General features: G+C 34.1%; 1 protein-coding gene across 11 annotated transcripts in view; it reads right to left on the reverse strand.

Annotated features, from left to right (window-relative positions):
- Polk (DNA polymerase kappa) overlaps nucleotides 1–12,723 on the reverse strand; it is a 151,130-nt gene that overhangs the window by 77,356 nt on the left and 61,051 nt on the right. For 8 of the 11 annotated variants that reach the window (XM_047555708.1, XM_047555704.1, XM_047555705.1 and 5 more), the window contains 2 exons: nucleotides 9,914–10,843; nucleotides 7,963–8,005 (listed from right to left, as the gene is read on the reverse strand). In XM_047555708.1, the coding sequence (XP_047411664.1) occupies nucleotides 7,963–8,005; nucleotides 9,914–10,843 (973 nt within the window). Of the gene's footprint in view, nucleotides 1–6,311; nucleotides 7,376–7,459; nucleotides 7,791–7,962; nucleotides 8,006–9,913; nucleotides 10,844–12,723 lie in introns of those variants that run through there. The other 3 variants (XM_047555709.1, XM_047555706.1, XM_047555710.1) reach the window with 3 other exon arrangements.

The following is a 12,723-nucleotide window of genomic DNA, read 5'->3' on the forward strand; positions in this document are numbered from 1 at the left end:
TTTCTACCCTGAATCCCTAGCTTCTAAGCAGTGTGTTTGATGAATGAGTTACAAAAAAAAAAAGAAAATTAAGCTGGGCATGGTGGTGCATGCCTGTAATCCCAGTGGCTCTGGAGGCTGAGGCAGGAGGATTGAGAGTTCAAAGTCAACCTCAGCAATGGTGAGGTGCTAAGCAACTCAGTGAGATCCTGTCTCTAAATAAAATACAAAATAGGGCTGGGGATGTGGTTCAGTGGTCTAGTGCCCCTGAGTTCAATCCCAGATATCCCCTGCCTGCACCCCAAATGAAATATTGGCACATCTCCCACGTATGGATGGTTTCAGAGGTCAAATTGGAAGTGTAGCATATTCTAGGGGTGAAAAAACTTTTTAGCTCTCATTAAACAGAACTAGATTTGACCCACCATTTTTTGTCTGTGATTTAGGGCTCTCTCTTTCCTATCCTACCTCTTCCCCTCTGCTTCTGTGTGTGTGTGTGTGTGTGTGTGTAATGAGATTGTGAAATAATGTTAGAGACCGAGGCTAGAAGGATTGCTATCATTTGCCTCTAGATTCTCTACCTCCCTGAACTTTCTACAGACTGCAGCAGTTATAGATAAGACCGTCATAATTAGCCTCACACTTATAAGGGGAACAGCTCAATATTATGGTTTGTTTCATAACTGGATTGCTTTCAATACTATTCATCATATTTAAAATCATTTCGGGATTTCTTTAACTAATAATCCAGTTATGTATTACAAAGCAAAAGTGAGTATTCCTTAATTATACAAGAACAGTTTTTACTCTAGGGGAATAAACATTATCACTATGAAGTTCACTAAAATCCTACCAGCACTAAGCATGTTCATATATATCACTGTTTTTCAAAATGGAACATTATTTTTAAAAAAAATTCAGCCACCAGCTGCAGGTAGTTTTCAAAATGGAATATTTTCTCAAAAAAATTTTTTAGCCTCAGTCATAGTTTGAGCCCTTGTTTAGAAATTTTCAATACACCACAAAAGGACATAGTAGTAAAACATGTATAAGGCCAGGTATTATCCAATTACAGGAAAAATAATGCAATTCTTTCTGGAATGTCTGTCCTTTAGGGTGCAGTTTGAATGCAGCTACTTGAGTCAGCTACCACCCTATTTTCCCAGAGAAAACAATAAGGTAGTAATAGGCGCCACTCTTTGGACATCTACTACTCATTCATTTGTGATTGTTAACATCTATTTTGTGCCAGTTCATACAGTTCATACTTGAATTTCAGATGAGCCTGAATCTCTCAAGAGTCTGTACTGCGGTAGGGAGAGATCTACATGGGAAACCACAGCAAAGAAAGTTTCAGGGTCTTTATAAAGAGAAAATGAGAAATGGGAACACAGAGAGGTGACTGATCAGATTCTCCTGAGGGCAAGGGACTCTTTTGTGAAGGGGGCCCTTGGGCTGAATTGAAAGATGAGCAGTTGTACATGGTGGCAGGGTAAAAGAACATTCAGAAAGCACAGTCAGAGCAAAAGAAGCAACAGGGTACAGAGTCAAAGGGAGAAATGGCTTGGCCTATTCAGGAAACTACAAGCTATGCAGAGTGACTGGCCCTGAGTACCAAGCCAGTATTTGGAGTGCATCATGGACAGTGATACATGGGAAGCTAGCTTATATTGGTTTGCAAGAGTTGATGGTTAACTTGGAGGAGTTTCATGAAGTGGCTGACATCACATAGCTTGAGATCTGTCAATGTGGGAGTATGTATACCACAGAAATAATCATATACTAAAATTCACTCACTCCCCTCTTCTCTCAGGAGGTAGGCCTCCTCCTGAGAGGGAGTTTTTGCATTTTTTACAACTCGAATGATATTATAAAAGCAGGTTTTTTTTTAACTAATAATCTGTAAAAAAAAATGCATAAGATGGTTTAGAGAAGAGAAAACTGAGAAATGAATTAGAAGGGTTTGACAAAAATAACAAAGAAATGGATGCTTCTGAAAGAACCTACAGGTTAGACAGAATTTAGTAATAGCTTTGGGACAGACAGAGGTAGAGATGGAAATAAAAGGTGAATTAAAAGATAACTAGGATTAGATATTTTTAAATGAGGGCAATAAAGTTATCTCCTATTAATTGCTGTATCTCCCTTTTATATAAACATGCTCAGTGCCTACATTCTCTTAGCACAAAGTTCCTTCTTAAACTCTTAACATGGCTGGCAGTACCAAGGAGGATGCTAATATCTCTTATGCTTGAAGGTTCCTTTTTCAATACAGTCGATACGTCACAGGAGATTGGGGAGCTGAAAGTCTAAAACAGATTCTTATGTTCCAACAAAAGAAAATTTAATGTCAGACACTAAAAGTCATGCAAGAGAACTTTATTTTATGAGAAAATGAAAGTAAAAAGAAAGTAAGGCTCAAGCAGAGAACACTCCCAAGGACTGTCAAGAGTTAGTTCCAGTAATCCTTCTTTCTTGATGCATTTCCCCAATTAGCTCCTTTCATGTCTATTTGTTTACTCTCAAGGTCTGAGTACCAATGTTTTTCTACAGGTTATCTGCTACAAGTTATTTACTCATCTGCCTTAGCAGTACTTCAACTAAACCTGTGACCCTGCCTTGCATTTCACTACTCATTGCTAGCTACTACCTAACAAACATGCAATTCCCACACTAACTTTAAAATGAAAGCACTTCTGGCAGAATAATTTGGATATATAAATTCTTCTTACAATGCTTATTCCTATCACATAAATTTGAGGTAAAATGTACAATGAAATGTTTTGTTTTGTTTTTGGTGGTGCTAGGAATTGAACCCAGGGCCTTGCACATCTAGGCACACACTCTACCAACTGACTATATCCCCAGCCCCTACAATGAAATGTTACAGGAATACTAAAAGAGGTCTTTGAATTCCATTGAAGAGGGTATTATACAAATGCACATAATCATTAGGCCTTATTTATTCCATTTATTGTATTATATACTCATAATGACGTATTGCAAATACATAGACTATCCTCCTTATCTGAGATCCCCTAAATGTGTTTTGGATTTGAAATTTCTCTGCATTTCAAAAAGGAAGCTGAAAAAAGTTGCCCCTAAGTGATCCTTATCTTTTTTTATACTACATCTTAATACAATTCTAATAAATGGACATTTTGTAAGTGCACAGTGAAGGGTTAACACAACAGGCTCAAGTTGCTCAAAGGAGCTCTCTTCAGTACTGACCCTTGACCATCTTGAGACATGGCCTCTTAGCCTTTGAACTACCCAGCCTGGTAAGAATATTGTAATATGCCCAAGGCGTGGAGCCATATTGCAGTAGTTTGATGACACAATTCATATTAAAATTATGACTTATGGAAAATGCATGGCTTTGAAGCCTGAGGTCCTGGGCCAGGAGGTATCATTAGATCTCTGGATGGCTCAGGACTAAGGTCAATCACATGGGTGATGCATGCCTATGTCACTGACTTCCAGTAAAAACTGTGGACACCAGTTTTGGGCAAGCTTCCCTGGTTGGTGATATTTTGCATATGCTGTCTCATGAAGTGTGTCCTCATACTACTCCATTAGGAAACACCTGGACACTTGTGCCTCGTTTCTCTTGGACTTGGCCCTACTCCTTCTCCCTTTGCAGATTTTGTTATCTTTTCACTGTTACAAATCTTACCATAAGTATTACAACTTCTGAGTTCTGTTAAGTCTTTTTTAACAAGGTCAAACATGAAGATAGGGCAGGGGTTATAGCTCAGTTGGTAAAGTGGTTACCTCATATGCATTAAGGCCCTGGGTTCAATCCCCAGCACCACCACCACCACCAAAAAAAAAAAAAAAAAAAAAAAAAAAAAAAAAAAAAAAACACCTGGAAGATAGTCTTGTGGACTACTTACACAGAAAGGTAGGGATCAAGTTTGTTTGTCATCTATGGATAATCAATCATACAAGGACCACTTACTGAAGTCAATACTTTAAAAAAAAATTTTAAATTTGTTCTAATTAGTTATACATGACAGTAAAATGTATTTTGACACATCATACATAAATGGAGCATAACTTCTCATTCTTCTGATTGTGAAGTCAATACATTTCATACTGACATTAAAAATGCCTGTTCCTGAGCTAATAACACTCTATTAAAGTGGTATTACTTACTACATATTGATAGCTGATAGGGCCTATTCTGTTTTTATTCTTGGGCTTTTCTTGTTCTATATCAAATTTAGGTTCTACTTGCCAATTTCTAAAAAATCCATGAGGGGTTTTGTTTTGAATTTTATTGAATTTACAGAATAATTTGGGGGTGGGTTACTAGATAGTCATTCTCCCTGATCACAAACAGGATTATTCTTTTCATTTACTCAGATACACTGTCTATCTTTCAATATTTTGTAGTTCTCAAATTCTTGCATATTTTTTGATAGTTTTTTCCCCAAGTTACCTTGTAGACTGTTATTCTCATGATGAGATTACTTTTAATGTTTTTTCTAATTGGGTATTACTGTTTTATAGGAATGCTATTGATTTTATACATTGACCTTATACACATAGTTTTTTAAAACCTACTTATTGTAGTTTTTTAAACGTAGGTAAGTAAGTCAGAATAAACCTTTTCTCTTAAAAAATAATAAAACTATTAAAGTGTAGGTTAACATACCATCTGAAAATAAAAAGTTTTATTATTTATTTTATTCTTGTTTCGATTTTTTATTTACCTTATTTGTTGAATTTACTAATTACTAATTGTTTTTCAAAGTGATTATTTTCAGAGTTTACATTATTACTAAAACCTGAATTATTTCATTTTCGAAAATGGATAGGGATGAAATGATACCCCTTTGTAGTTTTATGTTTCATTTCCAGATGTCAAATGTGGCGGAGAATGTTTTCATGTTTTTGGTCATTTGAATTTCCTTTCACATGAAGTGCCATTTAAAGTCTCTGAATTTCTATTAACTGTCTCTTCTTTCTGATTTATAAGAATAATTTAACTTCCCGAATAGTGTTTTGCTTTTGGTTTTTACCAGTAACATATATTGCAGTTCTCTCAGGTGGTTCTTTATATTTTGACCCTCTAAGTAAGGTATTATGGGTACTTATTCCTTACAGTTTTGCTATATCTTCTAAAAATGCTTATAATAAAAAGGGAATGGGTTGATGCATTAGACAAAACAGATAGTAAAGGATGTAGAGAGAATTCTAGGCAGAGAAAACAAGAGTAAAACCACCAGAGAGAGAGAGAAGAGTAGAAAAGTAAGGAAACCATCTCTACTGGCTAACTGATTGTTTTAGTCAGTTTTTATGTTGCTGTGACCAAAATACCTGAAAATAAGAACTTAAAGGAGGAAAATTTTATTTGGAGCTCATGGTTTTAGAGGTTTCAGTCCATAGAGGGCCAACTCTATTGCTCTGAGTCCAAGATGAGGCAGCATGTTATGGGGGAAAGACCCAGTGGAAGAAAGCTGCTCAGTTCCTGGTGGGATCAGGAAGCAGAAAGAAAGAAAAGGGAGAAAGGAGGGGGCTGCAGGAACAACAACCTATCCAGGGAACATCCCCAGTGACCCACATCTTACAGCCACGCCCCACTCCTCTACAATTACCACCCAGGCCATTCAAACCAGGATGGACTAATGTAGGCTACAGCTCTCACAATTCATTTTACCTTTAAATAGTTCTGCAGAAACACAGGAGGCTTTGAAGAACACTTCATATCAAAATCATAACACAGATCAATTAAACTTTTAAAATTTTATTTTAATTTCTATTAAATACTACCATGCTAGCATTCCATTAAATCATCTGAATGAAAATAATTTAGTACTTGATGTTGAAAACAATAAAAATATTTCAGGCAAGATAGAAAACAATTAAATATGATGTTATCTACTTTTCAACATATTAAATCAATTTCACTGAATTTAATTTTGTACATTATTAATTTTGTACATAAGGAAGTCACACAGTCAAGAATCATAATGCTATAACTTTCTTCCTTTCTATTTGTCATGGTGTATAACAACATCAAATATGAGGCTGGCAAGCTAACAAGCATTAGGCCTAATTTAAACAATCTAGCAATTAAAAGTCCAGTTACCACTTTGGTCAAAGAATTCTCCAATATTATTTCCTTCTATATTCATATAGTGAGCTAAAATACAAAAAGAAAATAAAAATATGGGAGAAAAAAGATTCAGTTCCTCAAAGCAGCACAGAAATGATTTCCATTTTATTTCAATTATGTAATTGGTTTTTGATAAGAATTAATTAATAGTACAAAAGTATTTGGAGCAACTACGTAACCTAACTACTATTAAGCTATCTTCTTTTACAAATATTAATAAGAATGTGATAGAAAACCACAATAGAGATTATTTTTTTCTTGTAGAATGAAATTTTTTTTTTTTTTTACAAATCTGTGGAAAGTGCAAACATACTTGTCAAGGAATGAAATACTGTCATTTAAAAGTCCTACATTAGAGCTTGACATGGTGGAACATGCCTATAATCCCAATAACTTGGGAGGCTGAGGCAGGGGAATCATGAGTTGCTAGCCTTAGCAACTAGGAGGCCCTAAGCAACTCAGAAAGACCCTACCTCAAAAATACAAAATAAAAATCACTGAGGATGTAGCTCAGTGGTAAAGCACTCCCTGGTTCAGTCCCTAGCACCCAAAGGGAGTGCTATAAGTCCTATAGTAGGGTTGGGGATGTAACATAATGGTAGAGCACTTGCGTAGCAATGTGTGAGGCTCTGGGTTTGATTCCAAGTACCTCAAAAGAGTGATAATAATAATAATAATAATAATAATAAAAAATAGAAGTCCTATATTAGGGGAAAAAACTACTTTGGATCTTATACTAAATATTTTTTTAAAGTGAACCAAGTGCTTATTCAACAAGATAAAGAATGTTAAATAGAAAAAAAATGAATAATATTTTAAGCAAAAACCCTTCTAACACAGTACTATATATTATTTTCCTGAAGTTAACAAAATCACTCATGCTGTTAAGCTAATATTCTTCATAGAACTGATGATAAATTTTAATCATGAATGCTCACGAAGTACCTGAAGATACAGGATGAAACACAGTCGTTCAATACCTATAAAGTGGTTAAGTGCTGAAAAATTCTTAGGCTAAAATAGGTTTATATGAATCTCTAAGATCCCTTATCATTAAATATGCTTTTATATTCACTAGAAAAGTAATAAAGAAGCCAGGCACAGAGGTATATGCCTGTATTTCCAGTGACGCAGGAGGCTGAGGAAGAAGGATCACAAGTTTCAGATCAGCCTCTGCCACTTAATGAGACTTAGTGAGACATCTAAAAAAAGACATAAAAAGGACTGGGATGTAACTCAATGGTGGAGTGCTCTTGAGTTCAATCCCCAGTACTAAAAAAAAAAAAAAAAAAAAATAAGGGAAGGAAAAAGACAATAGATGACTTTCTGATCTCATTTCTTATTTTCTTTTTAAAATTATTTCTAACAGGACTGATTTACAATTGATGTGTAATGGAAATGGAATTCTCATAATTATAAAAAAAGGTATAAAGAAGTAAATTAGCCTATATTCTAAATTCTTAGAAAAAGAAATATTATTTGGGAGGAATTATTGTATTTGTCTTCACTAAATGAATCTATAAAGTTAAAATGAGAAAGAATAAATTCATTTATTACAAAATAAGAAGTTTCAATTAACATTGCTGATAAAATGTTCAATGTTCATTTAAAAAATATATCAAGGGTGTGTCTGGGATTGTTTGGCTTTATTTTCTTTGATGCTGAGTACTTTGCTGTCAGTCCTAACCTGGAATGAAACACACACACACACACACAATTAAAATACAGGAGATTTTTAAAAATAATTTTTCAAATAACTTCTAAAATTGATGATTTATAATTCTGACATCTTTTAAAATTTAACCCTCAAAATATGATGTTTTTACAGCTAGTTTTATTAAAGTTCAAATTATTCATACCTTTTTGTTCTTGCCACAGTCTTCTGTACTCTGCTTGAGTTACCTTTAGAGGAAAGAAAATTCAAGTAATTCCATAAAATAATTGAAAAGCTATGTAAAAATTTAAACTGTTAAAGCTGATTGATTAAAGATACTAAAAATTTCATTGGTACTATATAGCTCATATTTCACATACCAGAAAATAACTCTATAGCATGTCTTCATAATTTACTTAGTTTTACTAGCATTATGACTAATTTCACTTTTTTTGGAATTTGGTAGTCACAGCACTACCAAAAACAAGTTAAGAGATTTCTTGACTATGTAAATATATATGATTTGCCACTGTGCTTTGACAAATGTTCTCAGAAGGTATTTCTTTTTTAATTAGCTGACAGTTCTTTAAACTTCTTGAGTTTATTTGCTAGATAAAGCCCGAACTGGAGTTTCTCCTAAATTTAAAGCTACTGATTTGAGTTAAATCACTGTCCAACACAAAGAAAGATGTTCAACATCCTTAGCAACCAGGTATATGCAAATCAAAACTACATTGAAATTCCATCTCATTCCAGTAGAATGGCAACAATCAGGAATACAAATAGCAATAATTGCTGGTGAGGATGGGGGAACAAGGTCCACTTACAGCATTGTTAGTGGGCTGCAAATTACTCCAACACTTTGAAAAACAGTATAGAGATTCCTAAAAAGGCTAGGACTATAACCATCCTATGACCCAGCTATCCCAACTCCTTGGTACTTATTCAAAGGAAGTAAAATTAGCATACTATAGTGATACATACACACCCACATGTATAGTGGTGCAATTCACAACAGACAAGTTATGGAACCAGTCTAGGTGCCTGTCAACAGTGAATGGAGAAAGAAAACGGCATATATACACAGTAGAGTTTTATTGACCCATAAAGAAGAATCAAATTGTGTCATTTGCTCATAAATGGATAGAACTGGAGAACATGATGGGACATGCTAAATGAAATAAGCCAGACTCAAAAAAGTCAAGGGTTGAATGCTTTCTCTCTTATGTGGAAACTAGAGAGAAATAAGGAATTAAAAAAGGAGATCTCAAGAAAACAGAAGGGAGAACAGTTGCATAGAGGAAAGGAGTTGAGGGGAAGAGAACTACAGAATGAAATTGACTACATTATGCTAGGTGCATGTGTGAATATATCACAATGAATTCTACTTTTATATGCAACTATAACACACCAATTAGAAAACAAATATCAGGAAGACCAACAGAGTAGAGGAAGGGAGTCAAGGGGAGGGAGGAGGAAAGGGAAAATACAAGGGACTGAAATACAGAGCAAATTATATGAATTTATGAATGTCAAAATGAATGTCACTATTATTTATAAATATAATGCACTAATAAATATGTATATGAATATAATATATTTACATATTATTATTATTATATATTATATAATTATATACACTATATTTGATTTTTTTATAGGTATTCCACATAGAGGATGATGGGACAAAATGGGTTAACTCAAACTAATGGCTTTAAAAACAATTATTCTAAAAAAAAAAACAAACAATTATTCTTATAAAATAATAAAAATTAATCTTATCATAATTATATAATAATTGAATATTGACATAATTATAGTACACAATTATAAGAGCTATAAATATTATGCTATATAATAATCATATTAAAGGGTATAACAATTATGATAAAATATTAATACCATGCATATAAGCTCTAGGTTATAATTTCCAAACTATTTTAATGCATCTGTGTCAATTTTGTTACAACAGTCAGAGAATTGAAAATTTGGGAGTTAATGGGTTTAATGTTAATCTATGGTTGGGTAACTTCTTTCTAGCTGGCAGCATATACAAACTACCCTATTAATAGTATGTGTTTCAGAATGAACAATCTTAATAAGTTAAATAAAACAGTCCTAGAAAATCATGTTCTTTCAAATGACTACAAACTCACCAGTACTTCTGGAGCTGTCTTTGGGTTGATTAAGAGATTGAACTTTATCATTTTTCAGTTCTTGAATAATACCTTTATTTAAGCAAACATCCACATGTACGTTGAACAGTGTAAGATCTGAAGTTTTTTGTTCTAGGTTACAAACTGGACAAACTAGCGCTTGGCCTGCTGTCACCTGATGTACACAAGGTTGGAGTGGTTCTTGTCTACTTAGTAATTCAGCATCTTCATTTTCCAATGAAATAATACAAGACTTGCTTGGAAGTCTAGAACATTCCTCCTTGCTGTACTCATTTCTTAAAGAATCTACACTTTCTGCTTTAGATGAATTATCTCTAGTTTCTTCCAAATTCATACAATCTACTGAAGTGATTTCTACATTTTCCTGATGAGTTTCATAATGTTGCTTCTCACAATGTGAAAAAGAATGGTTTGTGTTTTCTTTTAGGCTAACTTCAGTAGAGGAAGCATTTGAAGAAGAGAACATTTTTGAGTTCTCCCTGATTGAAGGTCCATCAAGACACACATCTACATGTTTATTAAAGGCTTCCAGACTGATGCTTCTTTGCTCCCTAAAGCAAACAGGACAGGTAAATATCTGGAAATTATCTGAATTATCTGATGTTTCTAAATTCTCACTCATATTCTTCTTTAAAACTTGGAATGGTTGTGATATCTGTAAACTTTGTTTAACCATTGTTTGACATTTAGATGAATCCTGGTGGCTCCATTTCCTTTCTGATCGTTTTTTATCAAAGAAACTCTTCTTATTAGACATTTCTAGAGGTTTTACAAACTGATCTTTGTCTGTTTTCTCTAGTATACACCCAGTGGCTGACAGGGCTTGATTTCCAGTCTGTAAGAAGCCAATGATGCTCCTTTGTTGGTGTTTCTTGTCTTCTTCATTGGGAAAACCAGAAATCCGAACACCTAAATTAAACCAATCACAAAATAATTACAAATTTGACAAAGCCAATTGATGTATTAAAAATACTTTACATAATACTGTTGTAACATCTATATAAAATGTTGATTAGAGAGAAATAATAAGCAATGCTATATTTCTTTTCTGTGTGTGTGTGTGTGTGTGTGTGTGTCCTTGTGCATATAAGAATGCACTCTACCACAGAGCTACTTCCCCAGCCCCAAATTTTCTTAACTAAAGAATGTGTTTTCAAAGCTGATTTTGTAAATGGAAATTTACTTTCCTTTACACAAGTATGTATCATTAAATATTAGCAATCTATTGCAGTTGACAGATGACAGAACTTTCGATTAATATCTGACATACAATGCCATTAAATATAAAACAACAAATTGAAATTAACTTCAACTTTAAAAAAAAATAGACTTTATTCTTTTAGAGTAGTTTTGGGTTCACAGCAAAGTTTAGCAGAAGGGCAAGACTCCTGCCTGTAATCCCAGAAGCTTGGGAAGCTGAGATAGGAGGATCAAGAATTCAAAGCCAGTCTCAGCAATGGTGAGGCGCTAAGCAACTCAGTGAGATCCTGTGTCTAAATAAAATACAAAATAGGTCTGGGGATGTTGCTCAGTGGTTGAGTGGCCCTGAATTCAGTCCCCAGTAACCAAAAAAAAAAAAAAAAAAAAAAAAGCAGAAGGTACAAAGAATTCTCATATATTCTCTGCCCCCCATTCATATAAAACCTCTCCTGCTAGCCACATCCTACACCAAAGTCAAACATTTGTTACAAATGATGAACCTACCTTGATACATTAGAGTTCACACTCTTGGCATTGTACATTCTATGGGTTTAGATAAATTTCTAATGTCCATATCTTCACTATTAAAAATCATACACAGAATAGTTTCATTGTCCTTCCATTCCTTTGTGCTCTTCTTATTCATCTATCTCTACTCTCTAACACTAGACAACCACTGATATTTTGTTGTTTGGTTTTGTCCTTTCCAGAATTGTCATGTAGCTGGAATCATATGGTATGGAGCCTTTACAGATTGGCTTCTTTCACCATCAATATGCATGTAAGTTTCCTGCATATCTTTTCATGGCTTGATAGCTTCTTTCTTTCTTTCTTCCTTTCTTTTTTTTTTTTGGTACTGGGGACTGAACCCAGGAGTGCTTTGCCTCTGAGCCACATCCTCAGCCCTTTTTTTATATTTTATTTAGAGAAAGGGTCTTGCTGAGTTGCTTATGGCTTCGCTGAGCTGCTAATGCTTGGATTTGAACTTGTAATCTTCCTGCCTCAGTCTTCTGAGCTGCTGGGATTACAGGCATGTGCCATAGCGCCTGACAATAGCTTATTTCTTTCATGCACTGAATATTATTTCACTGTCTGGATTATTCCCTAATTTATTTATCCATCAACTGAAGGACATCTTAAGCAACTATGAATAAAGCTTCTCTATACTTGTTCTTTGGCTCTTTTAATGAACATACTTTATTTAATTGATTCAGGGTATGCTAATTTTATATGAAAGTATGACTAATGACACACTCTTAGCAGTAAAGTGGACATCTGAACTGCTTATCCATGTAACATTCTTTTACATAATTCACTTTGGAAACATGGCCTATTTGTTTGTTTTTAATATGAAGTGGCTGGAGATGTGGTTTCTTGGTGTTTTAATCATTTATTCCATAATTCTGAAATCCAAAAAGTTCTGATAATTGCAAGCAACAAGTGATAAAGGATGCCTGAATTAATGTGAAATTATTTAGAGTCCTTACAGTATGTGAATTTTTTTTTGTTATGCTACAAAAAATATTAATGTGTTCCATCATGGGGCACTGCTCCAGACTCCCAAAGGAGTATTACATAATACACTTACT

Source organism: Sciurus carolinensis, chromosome 6 (genome assembly GCF_902686445.1).
Source record: "Sciurus carolinensis chromosome 6, mSciCar1.2, whole genome shotgun sequence".
Lineage (NCBI taxonomy): Eukaryota > Metazoa > Chordata > Mammalia > Rodentia > Sciuridae > Sciurus > Sciurus carolinensis.